The 19548-nt window shown below is 46.7% G+C and overlaps 1 protein-coding gene across 2 annotated transcripts in view; it reads right to left on the bottom strand.

Moving 5' to 3' along the window:
- LOC117759949 (FRAS1-related extracellular matrix protein 1-like) overlaps nucleotides 1-17429 on the bottom strand; it is a 32472-nt gene extending 15043 nt beyond the window's left edge. For both annotated transcript variants that reach the window (XM_034582498.1, XM_034582499.1), the window contains exons 1-17: nucleotides 17168-17429; nucleotides 13313-13548; nucleotides 13137-13231; nucleotides 12446-12705; nucleotides 11731-11930; nucleotides 10977-11300; nucleotides 10669-10777; nucleotides 10471-10602; nucleotides 6649-6993; nucleotides 5605-5747; nucleotides 5334-5530; nucleotides 5176-5266; nucleotides 4655-4822; nucleotides 4363-4571; nucleotides 4121-4214; nucleotides 3787-4039; nucleotides 3302-3496 (exon numbers count right to left, since the gene is read on the bottom strand). In XM_034582498.1, coding sequence (XP_034438389.1) covers nucleotides 3302-3496; nucleotides 3787-4039; nucleotides 4121-4214; nucleotides 4363-4571; nucleotides 4655-4822; nucleotides 5176-5266; nucleotides 5334-5530; nucleotides 5605-5747; nucleotides 6649-6993; nucleotides 10471-10602; nucleotides 10669-10777; nucleotides 10977-11300; nucleotides 11731-11930; nucleotides 12446-12705; nucleotides 13137-13231; nucleotides 13313-13531 — 3034 coding nt within the window. In that variant the 5' untranslated portion in view covers nucleotides 13532-13548; nucleotides 17168-17429. The remainder of the gene's footprint in view (nucleotides 1-3301; nucleotides 3497-3786; nucleotides 4040-4120; nucleotides 4215-4362; nucleotides 4572-4654; nucleotides 4823-5175; nucleotides 5267-5333; nucleotides 5531-5604; nucleotides 5748-6648; nucleotides 6994-10470; nucleotides 10603-10668; nucleotides 10778-10976; nucleotides 11301-11730; nucleotides 11931-12445; nucleotides 12706-13136; nucleotides 13232-13312; nucleotides 13549-17167) is intronic.
- Nucleotides 17430-19548: the final 2119 nt, after the last annotated feature.

Here is a 19548-nt window from a genome sequence, read left to right as displayed (position 1 = left end):
AAAAACATGTTGAGTCTCAGTCTCGAGGATCGAGTGCGTCACAGCAGCTCGACTCTGTGTCAAAGTCCTTCATGTGTGTAGTTCCAGGTTTGATCCAGTAGGTGGATCCTTCTCAGGACGACTTCAGTCACGTTTACACGTGGAGTTTGAAGTTCTGAACAGGTTCCATTTGCTGCGATGGTTTGAGCTGTTCAGGATCAACTGGGTCAGAGAAATGAGTTTCTTCTTTTGAATGATGCTCTCAGAGCTGGTGGAGAATTAACCTGAATCACTGACGTCCTGAAACAGACGTGGAAGCGATGAGGACACTTTCTCAGCTCCAATCCTGAAGTTTCTCAGGAATCAAATGTTCAAGAAGTGAGAAGAAACTAAATCAGCCTCACTCCTCCATAGAAGAATGAAACACATCGGACTCAGTGTGTAATGTTTCTGTGTGTGACGATTTTTATGACGGATTCAAAAAACAAATCCGAACAATGCGGATTTGGTGTGTAAAGATTTGAACTAACTGTAAATCCTCCGTAGACCAGACACCACATCTCAGCTCGACCTTCGACTCTGTGAACCGAGGAAACAGCAGCTGAGGAGTCGCCCTGAAGGAGCTTGTGATCGACCAGTTAACTTCAAACAGGTGATCTGTTCGTGGTCCTTCATCCACTAGACGTCTTTTTTCAAGATGTCACAGTTTTAAAAGAGAAAACTATTAAATTCAATGTTTTTATAACGAGAAAATGAAACTTTGGAAATGATTCTTTCAACATCACGGTCGACACATGAGTCAAACAGTCGTCTGTGACCTTTTCAAACTCAGTGAATGTTTTCTAGTTTCTCTTCATCCGCTCATTCGTCCGTCCAACCTACACATCTGTCCCACTGTCTGTCCCCCTCCGTCTCTCTCAGCTGATAATGAATAGGCACCATCTTGTTAATTAGTAAACACATCTGAACCTCACAACATGTTTATGTGCTCAGCGTCAATGTATAGAAATGTGCATATATATACACTGTGTTGTTATTAATGACAGACAGTCCTGGATCTGGCTGATAAACCAGCGTCCTGCATCAATAAGAAACGAGGCGAAGCAGGATTCCTCGTTTCTCTGCGTTAATGCTCTTACTCTGCGTCTTTATTCACTGCTAATTAATTACACCAAGACCCCCCCCCCCACACACACACACACACACTAACACCACCAAACCCGGCTCTGTTTGGCGGAGCCGGCGTTGAATGAATGGCGAGGTGTGCCTGCAGGATTAGAGTTATCCTGGTAGCAGTAATCCGGCGAGCGAGGCGGCGAGAACACATCGGCTATTGTGACCGAGGGAAGCGCTTCTTTTCTCTTTTACTTTCTAAAGACATTCATTGTCCACTGTCCACACACACACACGGGGACATGATTATCTCACCCAATAGGCTGCCAGCAAACAATACACAGATTTCACCTAAACACATCAGTGCCAACACACACACACACACACACACACACACACACACACACACACACACACACACACACACACACACACACACACACACACACACACACACACACACACACACACACACACACTTTCATATAATATATCTTTGGTTCATTGTGTTTGTACAAACTTTATTTAAACTAATTTCCCTGAAATAATAAAATTACCCTTATTTAATAGATTCTGTTTTTATAAAGTCAACAGAATCAGTTTCATCTTCATCAGCTGCAGAATTAAATTCATTCATGGAACAATTATTATAATTAAATGTATATTCCATTTTGCAGAATCACTAGTTAAACTTTGGGTACTTATGTAAACTTTGATCCTTAATACTTTTGGGATGTATGAATGCAGGACCAGGTACATGAGCAAGAACCAATTTCTATTCTTGGCCTCTCTGTCTTAAAATCAAGAATTATCATAATTTATTTATATGTCGGTTATTATTTTGTTTTAAGAAACTTAAAGAATGAACAATATGAAGAACAGGAATAATCAAAACTAAATTATTTCATCTGATGACACAAACGCTGCAGAGAGAATATTTCACTGTTCTCAATAAAATCAACTCGACTGCAAATGTTTGTATCAAGAAATGAAAACTAATGTTTCAGCTGCACAGAAAAACAACCTGATGAAACAACAGGATTTACATGTTTCTCTTGTGTTGATGAGGATTATGTTGTGTTTCAAAATATAATATATTATATATAACATAATGTGTTCATCGGGATGATGTCGGCCCAATGGTTTAGTCTTTGTTTTGTAATTTCAAAAAGTGAAATAATCTGTTTGACATTTTCTAAACAAAAACAAAGACGATTTGAACGTAGGAGCAAACAAAAGAAGTTACCACAGATTGTTTGCAGTGTGTAAACAAAGACACACACGCACACACACACACACACGCACACACACACACACACACACACACACACCAGTCATCCCAGTGTGTCCCAGTGGTCACTGGTCTCCATTGATAACCACAGAGCTCCTTCAATCCCTCTTCTTGGCTCCGACTCCATTGAGAACTATCTCCCTCCCCAGGAGAGAGAGAGAGAGAGAGGGAGTGTGTGTGTGTGTGTGTGTGTGTGTGTGTGTGTGTGTGTGTGTGTGTGTGTGTGTGTGTGTGTGTGCGTACCCCTCCCCGTGCAGTGTGTGTTGGACTGATAGGTGACGGCGTGTCATCGGGGTCAGAGCTGCTCTGCTGCATTAAGAGGATTGTCAGCAGTGAAGACCAGGAGGTGTTGGCATCAACACACACACACACACACACACACACACACACACACACACACACACACACACACACACACACACACACACACACACACACACACACACACACACACACACACACACACACACACACACACACACACACACACACACACACACACACACACACACACACACACACACACACACACCATAAGACGACCAGACCGTCTCATTTGAGTTCGACTGAAGGCTGCAGTGGCTGAACTGAGACACAGGGGACATGTGCACCCGGTGAATCGTCCACGTTCCGTCTCTGTCTTCACTTCAAACAACAGGAAAGTGCTGAAGCTTTGAACGCTCATATATAAACAGCTGACTCGACACTTCCTCAGGTCGTCAGGGTCACACCCGTCAAGTCTGAGGTCGACTGTTCTTCTCTTGACAATAAGTTTACAAGTGATATATCTAATGATAGAATCAATAAGAGAATCTGGATGAATAGATTAAACGTGTGTTGGAGCATCGTCCACCGTCACTGCACTTTTCTTGTCGAGGTGAAGAAGGTCACGAGGTCACAGAGAGGGAGACGTCTCACCCAGAGTGATGGAGGGGACTTTGTTGTTGACGGGGAGGACGGTGATGTTGAGGTCGTACACGGGAAGCGTGCCGTGGAGGGGGACAGGTGGGGGCGGGGCGTCCCCATGGCAACAGCCTTCTGTCCCTCCAGCCTCGCCGTCTGAGATGATGAGGGTGACGGTGTCGAGCACCAGCTCGGGTCCGATTTCTCCTCCTGAACACAAAGCAACTGAGTTATAACTTTTACTTTACATGATATGAAATAAACAAAACATGTTACACAGCACAAACAAGAGGACGCAGGGTCATGTGACGCGTGGTCATGTAACGTGTGGTCATGTGACGCAGGGTCATGTGACGCGTGGTCATGTGACGCGTGGTCATGTGACGCAGGGTCACGTGACGCGTGGTCATGTAACGTGTGGTCATGTGACGCAGGGTCATGTGACGCGGGGTCATGTGACGCGGGGTCATGTGACGCAGGGTCACGTGACGCGTGGTCACCTGTGTGGACGTAGTAGACGTGTCCCTGCAGCACGTCCTGCTGGGAGAACTTGTCCACAGTCAGTCCGGCTCTCTGCAGCTCGCCTCGACCCGGAGTCCGTGCCAGCATGTAGGTCAGTCTGGAGTCGTCGCTGTCCCGGTCCGTCGCCGACAGGTAGTCCAGCGTCACCTGGACCCGCCCCCCCTCCTCACAGCTCAGCTCCCCCTGCAGACCTCCTCCCAGCTGGGGAGGCTCGTCGTTCATCGGCAGGACCTAAGGAGGGCGGGGGGGTCGTCACTGTGGTCACATGGTCACTATGGATTTGTTGTGAGTTCCTGCCGCAGGTAGACTCACCTGTATCGGTAAAACCACATGAGCCCAGTTCAGACCGTCCGTCACCTTCAGACTCAGCTCGTCCTCCGTGGTCTCAGAGTCGTCGTGGATGTACCTGCAGCAACATTAAACTTTATTAGTTAGCTACAGACGAATAAACTACTGACGCATGGACGGATGAATTAGATGTTCAGATACAGATATATTCACCGAGCAGGTCCTCAGAAGGATAGAAGAACACTCTCATTCACACAGTGTCTCACCTGAGTCGAAGTCCTCTCAGGTCGTGCAGAGTGAACCCGTCTCCCTGCAGCAGCGTTCGTCCCTGCAGCTCCAGTCGGCCGTGGCGAGCCGTCCTCTGGAGCTCCGCCCTCAGCGCCTCCTCGCTGCTGTCTCGGTCCCGGACCAGGACGTGCTCCTCGGTCAAAAAGGCTTCGCCGCCCTCCTCCACCCGCAGCAGGTTGGTGAAGGCCTGCGGATCCACAGCAGGGGTCAGAATCTGGACCTTCACACTAACTCTATCCTGTGTGGTACGTGGTGAGTGTGACCTCTGACCTCTGGGGCCTGGTCGTCCACGGGGGTGACGGTGATGTTGAAGAGGAGGCCGGAGATGCTGCCGCCGTGGTGGTCGCTGACGGAGAAGACGAACTGGACGAAGAGCGGTGCCGGGCCGATGTCCTCCACAGGAGGCATGAAGCCCACTTTCATGTGGTTCACTGCATGCTGGGAGAACAGGGGGGGGGGTGTTTCAGGATACAGTAACATGTGTGTGTGTGTGTGTGTGTGTGTGTGTGTGTGTGTGTGTGTTTCAGGATGCAGTAACACGTGTGTGTGTGTGTGTGTGTGTGTGTGTGTGTGTGTGTGTGTGTGTGTGTGTGTGTGTGTGTGTGTTTCAGGATGCAGTAACACGTGTGTGTGTGTGTGTGTGTGTGTGTGTGTGTGTTTCAGGATGCAGTAACACGTGTGTGTGTGTGTGTGTGTGTGTGTGTGTGTTTCAGGATGCAGTAACACGCGTGTGTGTGTGTGTGTGTGTGTGTGTGTGTTTCAGGATGCAGTAACACGCGTGTGCTGTGGACCTGTGTGAAGGACTTTAACACGGGCACCATGTGGTCCCTCCTCATGGCGTTGGCGGTGTCTGTGTAGAACAGACGTCCTGCGTCCATCAGCCTGAAACACAAAGAGGATGAGAAGCTGTTTGTTCTCATGAGCCTGAACAGGAGGTTCCCGTGTTTACCCAGGATGCAGTGGGCTGAAGCAGGGCTGCGTGACGGTGTAGCTCAGGTCCGTGGTTGGATGTTCTCTGTCTGTGAAGTGGAGGTGGGACTGAGTGATGTAAACCACCTCCGTCTCCTTCACCGTCAGAGAGCGCACGCTGCCGGACGCCTCCACCGGGAGCTGGTCCTTCACCGGGAACACGTGGACGACCACCGTCTGTAACACGGACAGAAAGTAAGACAGAGTGTCTGTGTGTGTTTGTTCTCACGTGCTTCATGTGTCTGACTCACATATGTCTGCGAGAGGTTGGGCGGCTGGTGGCTGTCGGACAGCGTGAGGTCGAAGGCGTCCTCGAACAGCTCGTCTCCAGAGTGCAGGTAGAACATGTGACCCTGCAGCAGGTCCCTCTGCAGGAAGCTGTCCACAGGAACTCCTGCACAGGAAGTGACGCCACGATGACGAGCGCCAACACGAAACCTCGTGTGCAGCAACACACTCCAGTGTTCGTTAACAACTGTACGTCCATGAGGAGACGTTTAGAGAAGCTGCAGCGAACGATGTCATTATTATAATACTTTTACTAAATGTATAGAATATTCTCTTATTATATTATTGACATATTATAATAAATACTATTGTGGAATAAGTGATCAGCTGTTTATTGATTTACTTTTGATCGAGCTCTGATCTTAGCGACTGTTTTAATCATTTTATAATATTATAATATATAATATTTATTTAGTTTTGACCCTTTCCATTCTTACATTTTATCTTTGAACTGTTACCTTCAATTCTTTACTTTTAACTTGCAAAGCACCTTGTACCTGTGTGTAATCTATATTAATAAATTGTATTATTATTACATTATTATTTATAAATATATATAATACTATTTTATCTACATGCAGGGACAATATGTATATTTTATTTTTGTACTTACACAACATGATACTTTATGAGGGTACCTACATTTTGTATTGCAGCTGAGGCACACTGATGATGATAAATGATAAATATTTGGTTTTCTTTATTTAAAATTACTTTATTTTATGACATTTTTCTGGCGTCAATACGAAGATGTTAGATTTTTGTTCTGTTTCATCAGAAAAAATCTAAAGTGAAACATTTAAAAACCTACGAAGAAGTTAAAACATCAGATTTAATGTCTGAAATCAATTTGAAACATGATGTGTTTCGAGCTCTGATGTTTTTGGACGTGCAGACTTTCTGTATTTCTATCTTTTGTCTGAACTCGTGACCTTTGACCTGGACTCCTCCCACACATAATAAATGTTCTTGGCGTTGATGGCGTGTTTCTGAGTTTCCTCCCTCACCTGCCTCTTGGGCGGACGTCTTCCTGACCAGCTGCCCCGCCCGGGGGGAGGAGACCACCTGGTACAGGATGTAGTCGTCGCTGGAGTCCAGGTCGGAGGCCAACAGCATCATCTCCTCCAGCCTCACGGCGCCGCCCTCCTGCACCTCCACCGCCACGTTGTTGATGAGGAACGGCGGTGAGTCGTCCTTGGGCAGGATGTTGATGGGGAACTTGTGTCGGATGCTGTGACGGCCATCGCTGATGCGGAAGACGACGTGGTCGCGTGTGGTGTCGCTGTCAGAGTGATGGTAGACGACCACGCCCTCCCTGAGGTCCTGCACTCGGAACATGAACGCCTTCCTGTCTGGGAAACGCAGGACGCAGGTGAACTGAAACAGGATTATATAGCAGTTAAATCTCATGATCAATTCTGTTCATATAATAATAAATGAAAACATCCCAACAATCCCACAAAGGATTATTATGTGTTAAAAACCTCACTAACACAGACGCATCATTCAGAACAGTATCAATATATATACGTTCTCTTCATATATATATGAAGAGAACGTGAGAACTTCATCAGGATGTGAACTTCCGAGATTATCAGAACAATTAGAGCTTTCAAACTTCCTGACATCACACGAGTTGAACTGCCAGACACCGAGTGTGAAACAGAAACAACACGTCAACAACTGACTGTGGCTTCATATTAATTATAATTAACTTCACGTTCTAAAATTATAATTATTATACAAAAGCAACACACAAGCGTAAATCGCTCAATTTCACAACTCCATTTTATCTGTGTAGCGCCACATCATATTATACATTATCTCAAGGATTATCTTTTTTATCTGTCAATACAATAGGAAACATGTTGGTTTTAATTTATAAGTAAATATAGTGTAGATGCAGTTTTTGTATCTTTAGCTGGAGCTTAGTGAAAATAATTCATTCTATTGATAACTTTTATTGTGAAAGTCAGATTTGTATCTGATATCGATGTCAGGATGAAGAGTTGGACTAAAGATGAGAAACTTGTGTGTCCTACATAAATGAAATATAGGCCACGTCCATCTGTCAGCTCTCTGCTGCTGGCTGGCCTCCCTCACACCGTACAACAGCGCTAACAGCGGAGCGTCACATGACTGGCGGCCTACTGGCGGACATGTGTTGTTGTCAGCGGACGCCTCCAGTTTCCAGCCAAAGCTTCGCACTTTGATTCAATTACCGTCCCCGACACATGCGCTGCTTTTTCTCCCATTGTCACTTGGAAATAACAAGTTTCTCTTAGCGCCTGAAGGCGCGGCGAGGCGCTGGCTGGGGTTTGTGCTGTGAACACCGGTGGGGTAAAATGTGGCGTCCTTCCCGGTGGCCGTCCCGTTGCCAGGATGGGGGGCTTCCTGTCTCCCTGCGTTTGCCAGAGAGACAGAAGGGCAAGGTCAGCAGACAGATTGAGAGACGAGCGGTCGCGAGCCCGAACCTCATTAGCAACTTTACCGAGGGGAACCGGCTACTGGTCCAAGTGATAGAAACAACTTGGTAATTGGGCCCAAAGGTGGCGTTGGGCAACAGGCCCATAAAGGAAAAAACGAGCTGGGACGACTCAGTGTGTGTGTGTGTGTGTGTGTGTGTGTGTGTGTGTGTGTGTGTGTGTTTCAGACAGGGAGTGTGTGGCGGGACAGGCAGCCATCCATTTGGCTGAAGGCGTTGGACGGAGCCTGCAGTGACTGTCCCCCCACGCTTCAGCGTCACCGCCCTCGAGTCGCAGCACCGAGGGTCAGCAGCAGCGTCCTCGTCCCCGGAGACACAACTCCACCGGAGGATCCACTAACTGCCTCCTACAGGCCGCACGCACAACACGTGTGCAGAGCGCCGCCAAACTTTTGTCGGCTTCCTGCTTCTGAACGAGAGCAGCAGATGAACAGAGTCTGAACCGAGGGGGAGGAGGAGGAGGAGGAGGAGGAGGAGGAGGAGGAGGGTGGAAACCTGCCTGATGGGACAAGTTTCACTTCCAACTAAAACACTGTTAAACAGAGACAATCAGCTGCGTCTCTTCATCACGTCTGTAAACTCAATATGTTTTAGGTTCATGGTCGAACTTCAAAACTTTACAAAGTTTACAAAGGCCTCGACAAAGTTTTACAATTCTTGATTATAATGAATTACAGATCTCTGAATTACTGACACTCCGTAATAACAGGTTTACTTCTTTGCTTCTTTTTGCCTCAGGCTTCGAAACTCAACCAATAGAGGAATAATTAAATAATTTAAAATGAATTATTAGTATTAAAGTATTATTCTAAACCGCCATCACTTGTTCTGTGTTTGTGGTTATTTGTTACGGCAGCAGAAAGAGTTTCAGGTTTGAAATGCAGATGAAGAAACGACACTGTAAACACACACGACTGATTCAGACTCAGGTTACAGTTAAATCTTTACTGAGTCGGAACGAGGTTAAATATCAGCTCGTTGTTTCCTCATCTTACTTTAATTTTCCTTTTTCTTTATCCATTTATTATTGGATGGATTTTGTCTGGACACATTCCTCATGTTCTTTATACCTGAATTTGTGTTGAATATAAGTTGTGAGGATTCTGTTCTGCACTTTCATAAGCTGCTGTGATAGAAATGAGAATTGGTCAAATTGGTTCAAGGCCTTTTATATTTCCAGTTACCTCCCAGTTGAAGGAAGGTTGAAGGTTTACCATGTGTGTCGGATTTTGTCTATTTTTTCATTTATTTAAATTAATTTCATTTTATTTTATCTGTATTTGCATCAGGAACATTTTCTCTTATTTTTTCATATTTTCAATGTTAAAAAACTAAACCAGCTGCTGGAAACAGAGAAGCTGCTCAGTGAGCCACGGGTTCAAGGAAACGAGCCGGAGAATCAGCAGAAGACAAACTGTCCTGTTTCTAAACGTCTGAAGGAGCCATGAAAGGTTAACTCCCTGCCTGAACCCCCCAGGGCCCCTGCCCCCCCCCCCCCCCCCCCGCTCAGAGCTGGTAGCATGAAAACCTGTTTGGGGACAGTGCATCTGCTCCCTGTGCACGGTGGCATGAAATAGCATAAGTCCCTCCAATCTGCTCGCTGCCGCTCCCGTTAGAGACAAAGAGGCCGTCTCCCTACGCGCTGGGCTGGAAGGGACAGACGTGGACGGAGAGCGAGGCAGCAGCAGCCTCTGCGCCGCCACGGCCCCTGGCCAACCAAGTGGCCGCAGCCCCATTTTACACCTGATTAGGAAACACATGCAGGGCCACTAGACATATGCTCCCCCAGCCACACCACGGTCCCTGACGGATGGGCGACACATGGAGCAAAAAGGGCGGAAAAGGCCAGACCACGTTCTCGGGGAATTCCCAGGGCGGTGTGCGTGTCGGAATACCAGCACAGGATTAAAGGACCGAGGTTTAACTCCTGGGTCGTCTCATGGAGATGAGACTCCTCAGTCTATGTGATGACATTCAATTCCTTTTCATTGTGCTCCTACAGTTCTTCAAGTTCTTCTCCTCTTTCCACCTGGGAGCACATGAGCTGCTTGAGGGAAACTAGAATCACCGGCACCGGTTTCAATCCACATACGTTTCTTTACCCAGACTCATGTGAGGTCACGGTGACCTTTGACCTCTGATCGCTGACCACAGAATTCTATACAGATCATCCAACTGAACATATGAAGAAATTCCATCGGGACGTTTTAGAGAAATCAGCCACCGGGTGTTGATTAATTAGAAACAGGGTCTAACAAACCTGCAGAACATCTAGTGGATATTTGCAGTACTGCATGTTTATGCTGGAAACGGTCTGGTGACCCCATGACCTCTGACCCCTCACCTCTGACACTGAGCCGACCGTGCAGGGGACCGTCCACCGCCACCAGGTGGACACCATCGATGTTGTCGTTGTCGACGATCTGCAGCTCCTCCCAGGTGATTGGTCGAGACTGACCCTCCAACAGGTCCAGACCTGAGAACAACAGATAAATAAAACCTGCTGACTTCAACACGACCGACCTCAGGATCTGTTTCTTACCCATGTTCCAGGAGACTCTGGGTGCGTTTGTTTCCGCCACCCGGATGGAGATGTGCACCATGATGGGTGGGCTGGTCATATAGGAGCCGTCTATAACCTGGAACTCCACCTATCAGAAGATTCAGGGGCAGTTAATGGCTGGAAATATTACTTTTAATGACATAGATGGAGAATATAAACATATTTAAACAGGATCTATGCAAGTTCTTGCTGCTACGCTACATTTCCAGCATTATCATTACTAGTTGTTCATTGACTAGAAGAAGTTCAGCATCAAACTTCATTTGATCATCAACACGCTCCAGTACCTCATAGTTCCTGCGATGTGATTGGCTGCCGTTGGGCGGCTGGTAGGCCACCTTCATCTCGTGGAGGTCCTGCCAGGTGAACGACCCGACGGGCTTGGTGTGGTCGTCCAGGTGGGTGACGTAGCCCTCGGGGGGCGGGACGGTCACGTTGAAAACCAGCCTCTCCTGCGGGGTCTCGTGGTCGTTGGCGTCCAGGGCGGCGGTGGTGAGCGGCGTGAGGATGAACTGGTCCACCTCCAGGATGAAGGAGGCCATGAAGGCGGCCTGGGGCGGCTGGTTCTGCATCGCACCGTGGATCAAAACTGGTAACCACACCGCCTCCGACTGGGAGCAGAGCAAAGTGAAGACGAAAGAAAAACTTTAAAAAATCTCTTTTAGGACGTGAACATTTAACACAAGTCTCACAAAGGAATCAACACATGATGTGGTGATGCAGAAACACTCAGACGTGTTGGAGATGACAGATCTGCTAACAAGAGCATTTTAACATCATAGACTTACAACACATGCACAGATCTACGTGAAGTGAGATGTCACACTCCGACTGCCAATAAACTTCTCAAAGTCTGAGAGGAACTAAAACATCCACTTCCAACTTGGATATGACAGAAATGTACTTTATCAACTAAAGCACTTTATTACATCTCTTCTCTAAAAGTTATTTTCCTCCAACGCTCTGTTTTCTACACTGGTTGCCACTGAAATATAAAATCTAAATCAGTGTATCAATCCAGGTTCTGGCTGGTGCTCGTACCTCCAGCAGGGCCCGTGTGCTCTGCTCCCTCAGCTCCACCCTGATGGGGATGTAGTCGATCTCTGGCGATGGAGGACTGAGGTGCTGGTACTTCAGCCCGGAGCTCAGGAAGTCCTGGCAGCTGGTTTTCAGGAATCGAACCTCCTTGGTGTCATGGCGACAGGGTTTGTTTCCCGGACAGAGCGCCGCCGTCTCTCTGCCTGAACCCGAGTTTACAGAAGTGGTTCAAACAAAGTGTCGAGCAGAGACGCAGCTTTACACCAACAACTACGTCTTACTTTTCTGTTTTAATAAACAATTTTTCCCAATTTAAGTATCTATTGTTTTATTTTTATTGTGTTTTTACATTTTACAATTGATCACATTTTCTTTTTATATTTAAAAAAATATTATACAATTTTATTTTTGTTATTTTTGTTTAATTATCAGTTAGTTTTTTCCTCAGCAGATTTCACCATTTCTCACTGTTTCATTTAGTTTTTATTGCATTAAGTGAATAAAGTTTGTTTGTAATAATTATTATTGTTAGATTTAATAGTGATGAGTGTTCATTTATGACATTAGGACATAAACTACATAATAATGAATCCTTTTTAGAACAAATCATCTAGTTGGTTTGATTAGGAGAGATCTTCATCAGTGCTGTCGTCATGGTTACCTGCAGTGCAACACACTGAGTGTGTAGCAGCACGTGATGTGTCCAGATGTGTCGTACCTTTCCTCAGCGTGGCGTCCTCCTCCCTCACCAGCTGACCCAGCGCCGGGACGTTGGTGTCGGTGGTCGTCAGCCTGACGGTGCAGACGAGGTCGGCCGTGGTCCTGATGCGGAGCACGGAGCCGTCGATGGCGTTGGACAAAGCGTAGAACTGAGGAACCACCAGAGGAACGAGGCCCAGCTCCACCACAGCAGAGCCCGAGTCCAGGACCCGCACCAGCAGGACCAGCGTCTCCACCAGCGTGTCTGAAGACGTGAACCTCCACACACACACACACACACACACACACACACACACACACACACACACACACACACACACACACACACACACACACACATATTATTTCAAATACTCCAAACTTCACTGGAAGTTTCTAAATTACTTCTGACATAAATTCAGATTTAAACCATTAAATCAAAACAGATTACAGCTGACGTCCTCAAATGATCAATTCTACAAATATTTAAGGGAAAATTCTGATTCTGAAAATCACTGTCAACTGAAAATCACAGGTTTGGAAGGTTTGTGAAGCAGCAGCAGGTTGTCGGGTCCGACTCATTCACAGGAACATGTCAGTGGTTCGGTTCATGTCTGAAAACATCTGTTCTATTAATCAATGATTTATTAATTATGTGTTTAAATGACTTCTAGTTTCAGATGTGTCACTCCAGCCACACTGATTCTAACCTGTAGACTCTGAGCATCACCGTGTCCTCGTCCAGCAGTGGACTCCCGTTGTGGACGTATTGGACCTCGTCCTCCAGGAAGCTGCAGTCGAACACCTGCAGACGACAGATGAAACCCTCAGAACACGGAATGTGTGCTGGTTCTGTACCGGCGTTCACCACAGACATCGTCCTCACCTGTGGCGTGAGCCGGCCCACTCTCTGGGTGACGGCTTCGTTCATCACCACCTCCACCTTACAGTCTGCGCCCGGATCCACGCTGATCTTCAGCTCTTTCTCTGTGACGAACACCGAGCGACCCCTGGCGACCTCCACGCCCGAGTTCACCACAACCAAACTCCCGCTGCAGACGGCCGTCACGGCCAGCAGCCGCAGCAGCACGCCGAGGGCAGCCATGTTAGGAGGTTGGGATTCTGGTTTCACAGGTTCAGGGGAGAAAAGTTGTTGTGATGGAAAGAGAGGACTTCAGGTCACATCCTCATCCTCTGCAGACGAGAGTTTGATCAACCGGCTTCCGAACAAACACTGAGTCCACTTCATTTGAAACTATGTTTGTGTGTGGAATCAAAACGTGTCGACACTGTGACTGTTCATTAGAAAGCCAAGACGGGCAGGGGTCAGGGGTCAGGGGTCAGGGGTCAGGGGTCGAACCGCCCTGACAGGACCAAGACCCTTTTCTCTTTACAGCTGTCAACAAAAACAAATCTGTGCCGAGTGTTGCTGTTCACGTCATTGTTCAGTTCATTTGAGAAAAGTTTGTGTGGACGGTGGATTTACGAATTTAACAAATTGAACTTAAGTGGAAGCGTCTGAGAGCCTCTCACTGATTTGACCTACATCCTACCTCTCCTCACAACCTGCTGGGTTTCATTAAAGTGGAAATCTGTTGCTGGAGCTGTAGACTCTGTGTTTGGTCTCCACCTCCTCCTGAAGGAAATATCTGCTAAACCAAAACCAACAATAGAACCAACAGTTTTCTCAAAGGTTCCTGTTCACAGTAAAAGTCCAGGTTGGAGTTTTCTGTTTAAATCTGCGACTGACGAACAGAAGCAGAGCTGCTGATGACTCTCAGATTTACGATGGATTTACGATCTCTTCACATTACGCATTTCATCCGTTGATATACAAAGTACTGATTAAAGAAGCTTTAAGATAATTCTCATGTCTTTAAAGTCTTTCAAATGTAAATCCAGTCAAGCTCCTGAGAACCTTTGGACTTTTCCAAACTCTGAATCTTCTCATCTTCACCCCGAATCTAACAAATGGAATCTGTCATAACTACAAAGAATCCTGATCAGGTTTAACTACGACTTACAGCCTCACACTCAGATGGTCTTCCTCCGAGTCCATTCGACTGTTCAAAGCCACACAACTCCTCTAAATCCTCCAAACTCCCAGCATGCAGCTGACTGACGCCACAGCACACTCCTGGCCGGAAAACGCTTTCACCCTCCATTTCACTCCAAACTAAAGCCCACTGCAGGAAACGAGAGGTTAATCTGCGCGACCCAGCGGAGGTGCTGGAGGTGGCGTGGGACAGGCGGCGGGGGGGAGGGGAGGTGTTTCCTAGATCAAAGCAGGGCACCAGCTGGAGCCGGCGTGTCACTTCTCATCCGACCAGACGAGCGTCGCTTCGTTAGGCCGGACTTCTTTACCCTGAGAGAGTTGACCTCGCAGGGAAACCACGGAGCTGAGGAGCTTCACTGTGTTGTTACAGGAAGTTACAGAAAGTGTTTGTCTCTTGTTATCAGAGCAGGTTTGAGACCGAAGCTCTTACATCTTTGTTCAAGGTTGAAAAGTTGAGAATGAAACTCACCGCAGACACCGAACTGAGCAGGTGATCAAACCGGCCGCTGCTCCTGGAGAACGGGTGGAGTTTACTCACGTGACGACCTCCAGTCAACGAACCATCCTGTGACCAAACTCCTAGTTCAAGGTGGAAGTTGAATTTACTGTAATTCTCAGGACTAACCTCACTGTGACGTTCTCATCAAACAACAAAGTTTACTTCAGTTTCTTGAAGGATCTTAAAGCAGAAGAGAAATGTCTCCACTGCAGATGAAACAGATTTCCCTGCGTCTCTCAGAGGAAGGAGTTTGATCTCACCTGGACGTCCTGATGTCTCTGCAGAGACGACTGAATGTTGGACGAGCTGAGACGTTAAATGATCCAGCAGCTGCTGCGTTGGCTGGAAGTGAGTCACTGCGGCTGAATGGGAAACACAGAGTCCTACAGTTCTGAATGAAGCAGGATAATTAAGTTCAGATTCAGACCCACTCAGCCCTTTGAACGTCTCAGATCTGCTGACTGTGTCCTCGTCCACGGCTTTTAAACTGGATCCTATTCACTCTGAGCATTTACTGATTCCTTCACATTTACTGAACAGCACAAGATACTACGACTGAAATGGTTCAGATCCAGTTTGATTCCATGCAAACAGGGTGGAGATGATGTCAGAGAAGAACGAGTCATTCACCAAACCAAACAGGAGAGAGATCAGAAACAACCGGACGACCAGCGGACGATTCAGCGGCTGCATCCTTCAGAGGACGAACCGAAGGACGAACCGAAGGACGAACCGAAGGACGAACCGAAGGACACTAGAAAAACACTTCATTTCCAAAGTCTGATGAATCCTGGGAAACTTTGGGCCGAGAAGATCCACATGTTGGAGCCTTTGAAATGTGACAACCTCCTGAGGATGTGGCCCCTGAATCCAGACACAGCTAATATGACTCCAGCCGTTATCTGTACTTTACAACTGAACTAGCATTAGCATTAGCTACATACAGAGGCTAACAACTCGTTTCCTCAGTTTCATCAGAAACAGCAGCCGGAGAAACATGAGGTGAAAATCTGACGTTTTGGTCTGAACCACAGACTTTAAATAAAGATGGACGACATGTCGGCTCCCAAACCTGAAGCCAAATCATCTCAATCGCCCCCTGGTGGCTGGCTGCAGTATAGGTCACTAACCTCCTCCATGTTAGCAGATGGGACATGGACCAAACTGAAAAACCAGAGTAGACGTTAAATATAAGTTTGTAAAGATGTTTCTGTCGTTTCAGGTCGTTCATATCTCTCTGTGTTTCTGATCAGTTTGGATTGAATCAGTTATTCGATGATATTAAAACAGGCTGAGACGTCATGATTGACAGCTGACACTGACTCCTGATTGGTCGAGTGTGTGTGGGCGGGGCCTTGATACCACGTCCCTGTACAAGTTTATTGGTTCATTACAAACTGTCTTTCCAAGTTGACGTCTTCGTCTTCTACGTGTACGGCTCCTCTTCTTCATCCTGAGATGTTTGTGTTCTTCCGGTTTCACGTCACGTGTTAGAAACCTCATCAACACGTCCACTCGCTCTCTCAGTGTTTAGTCGTAAGTTCATCGTCACTATGTGAGTTTATCTATTTGTTTATTTCTGTAAATCTAAACTCTAAGGGATCTGACCCTTGTACACAAGTTTATTTGTGTTCGTACAAAAGTTAAGTTGTTTGTTCGTGAGTTAATGTGTTTAAACATGAAATAAAGCGTCAGTTTGTTCATCTGTTCATATTTTAAACGTTTGGATGAGTTTTCAGTGAATCTGCAGCAGGTCTGAGGTGCAGCTGCAGAACTCAACACTGATCATCACGTGTCTGTTCGTCTGTCTGTGAGTTTCACTGTGAGTTGATCCCTGAGTTCCTGTGTGAGTTTCTGTCTTTGTGTTCATGCAGAGTTGAGATGCAGGTTTGCAGCAGCTCTGTCGCTGCACAGAAAGTTTCCACTGAACTCCCGCTGCTCTAATCACATCCTCCGCCTGTAAAACTGAGGAGACACACTTCCATGGAGGAGTGTGATTACAAGCCTGCGAGTGTTTTAAACAAGAAAGAGGCCAAAGACGGAAGAACCGGGGAATCAAAGGAAGGAAATCCATTCATTTTCCTCCAATCTGAGTTCGGTCTCTGCTCCAGGCCCGTTGGAGGTGTGTGTCGGCACCAGAGCAACAACCAAGTGTGTGTGTGAGTGTGAAGCTGGTTGGCACCTACCTCCAGTTGTTGGGAGCTCCTGTGTTCGTCTCCGTCTTCTTCACCTTCTGTGCACGCTCAGAGGAAGAGGAATGCTGTCACACATAACACTTCACTCTCACCGTTTGCCACCACCCCCCATTCAACAGCTCACCGTCACCCCGAGACGTCTGGCATCCAACAACACAGAGGGGGGGGTACACTGTGAGATAGGGAGAACAAAGGGCGAGCAAGATCCCTCCACTGGTGGAGTCCTAAAGCCAAAACCACAGAGAGAGAGAGAGAGAGGGAGAGAGAGAGAGAGAGAGAGAGAGAGAGAGAGAGAGAGAGAGACAGAGAGAGAGAGAGGGAGAGAGAGAGAGAGACAGAGAGAGAGAGAGAGAGAGAGACAGAGAGAGAGAGAGAGAGAGAGAGAGAGAGAGAGAGAGACAGAGAGAGAGAGAGAGAGAGAGAGAGAGAGAGAGAGAGAGAGAGAGAGAGAGCAGACAGGAAATGTGCTGTGAGGATTCCAGGACTTTTATTTTTACAGCCCCCCCGTCTTCTCTCTCTCTCTCCCTCTCTCTCTCTCTCTCTCTCTCTCTCTCTCTCTCTCTCTCTCTCTCCTCTTGTTTCTGGTCTTTTCTTCACCAAACACCTGAACACGTGATTTAAAGGCTCTGTCCTGAAAACATGTGCACGTGACACATGCACGTGAACCCAACAATCAGCTGTTCACAGACACAGGATAAAACTCGACCAGGAGGACGGACGTGGAATTTACACTCGTGAAAAACTTCAAACTGAAACAAGACAGAAACGCTGATGCTGGAAGATTCTGGATCTGCAGCAGAATATTAAGGCCACTTACAGAGACACCAGAAGAATAAAGCGGAAATATTAGGATATTATATTTAGTCTCAGGACTTTGAAAAGATTGTGTAACAAAGTTATTCTGAAGAAAGAACCACAGACTCATAAACATACAACTTTCCCACATTGGATCATATTCTACGTTCCGCTCCTTCTAATCCCGATGACATCACACATTGAAACATTCTGCTTCAGATGGTTAAGATCAGTTTGGTTTTGTAATCTGTGGTTAATCAGATTTGTACCAAAACCGTGGGGATGAATTTAATCTGAAGGTTCGACATTCAGCACGGAATGATCCAGATGTGCTAAGTTGTGGTTAAAGAACTAAAACACATGGTTAAAGTTGGACAGAGGTCGAGGTTACTGTTGATAAGAGCTTTGCCAGCTCTGGAATCTCCTCGTCTTTCCAAGGTGACGTCTTCGTCTTCTACGTGTACGGCTCCTCTTGCCCACGATCGGTCATCAGGACCAACTCTGATCCATCGTTTAGCAACGTCTGAGTTGTTCCATGTTTTAATGCAGGAGCTGTTCATGTGCTCGGAGGAAATAGAATTCGTTTCTTGAAGACGAATCCGGCTTGTGAAGCAGAGCTGGTGTTTGAGTCTGAGCGTTTAAACACATGTTTGTCAGAAACCACAGAGCAGCGGTACAGAGCGTGGGGGGGGGGGGTCTGATCGCTGAGAAAAACATCCAGCAGGAAGGAAATCTGCTTCTTCTCTCTGAGCCTCTGAGGAGCGACACATTCCGACCTGGATCTCCAGCCTGGACCAGACCGGTCTCCTCGATGACGTCTCTCAGCTGATTGGTCGAGGTCAGGCCGTCAGTCGTCATCAGGTCGACACTGAGGCCAATCAGGAATGTGATGAGGCCGATGGGCTCGGCCGTTTGTCATCTTGTTTTCTGCTTCAGCTGTTGTCATCAGTTACTGATGTGAAAACAAAGCTTCTCCTGCAGATCAGCAGTTCAAACATCTCCACGTAACACTGATCCTTCAAACAACTGAAAAATATGATCCTATCCATTAGATTCTGAACCTTGTGACCTGAAACTGATTTTAAAAATATTATTTTTATAGAAAATGAATCATTAAAGTATTTTTTTATGCAAAAATGGTCAAATGTTTTTTGGGGTCAAAACAAGATAAACACGTTTTTTAGGGGAAATAAATCATTAAAACTTCAGATCATGTGTCGTGATTTTATTATTTCATCAGCTTCAGTGTGAGTCCGCTGATGAAAATGAATTTGTTTGGCGGATTCAAAAGAATTAAAATGACCAAAAATACAGGAAAGAAAAGGAGAACAAAGTTTTTTAATTTCCTGCCGTGACCCCGTCAGTCGGAGAGCAGATACAGAAAGTTGTGTAAAAGTCGGAGCGTGTCTGTCGGACTGGATTTAGATTCATTCGGAGGCGTCAGTGCCAGAAACGTCGCTGCGGCTCTGACTTGATTTCCAGTCGACTGTCCGGCGCTCTCTGATCACTTCTGACTGCTACCCTTTGCGTGGTGACTTTGGACTTTGCCACGGCGTTTGGCCTCGTGCCCACCTCCT

The sequence above is a fragment of the Hippoglossus hippoglossus genome, chromosome 4 (genome assembly GCF_009819705.1).
Source record: "Hippoglossus hippoglossus isolate fHipHip1 chromosome 4, fHipHip1.pri, whole genome shotgun sequence".
Lineage (NCBI taxonomy): Eukaryota > Metazoa > Chordata > Actinopteri > Pleuronectiformes > Pleuronectidae > Hippoglossus > Hippoglossus hippoglossus.
This window is presented reverse-complemented; position numbering and strand designations above follow the sequence as displayed.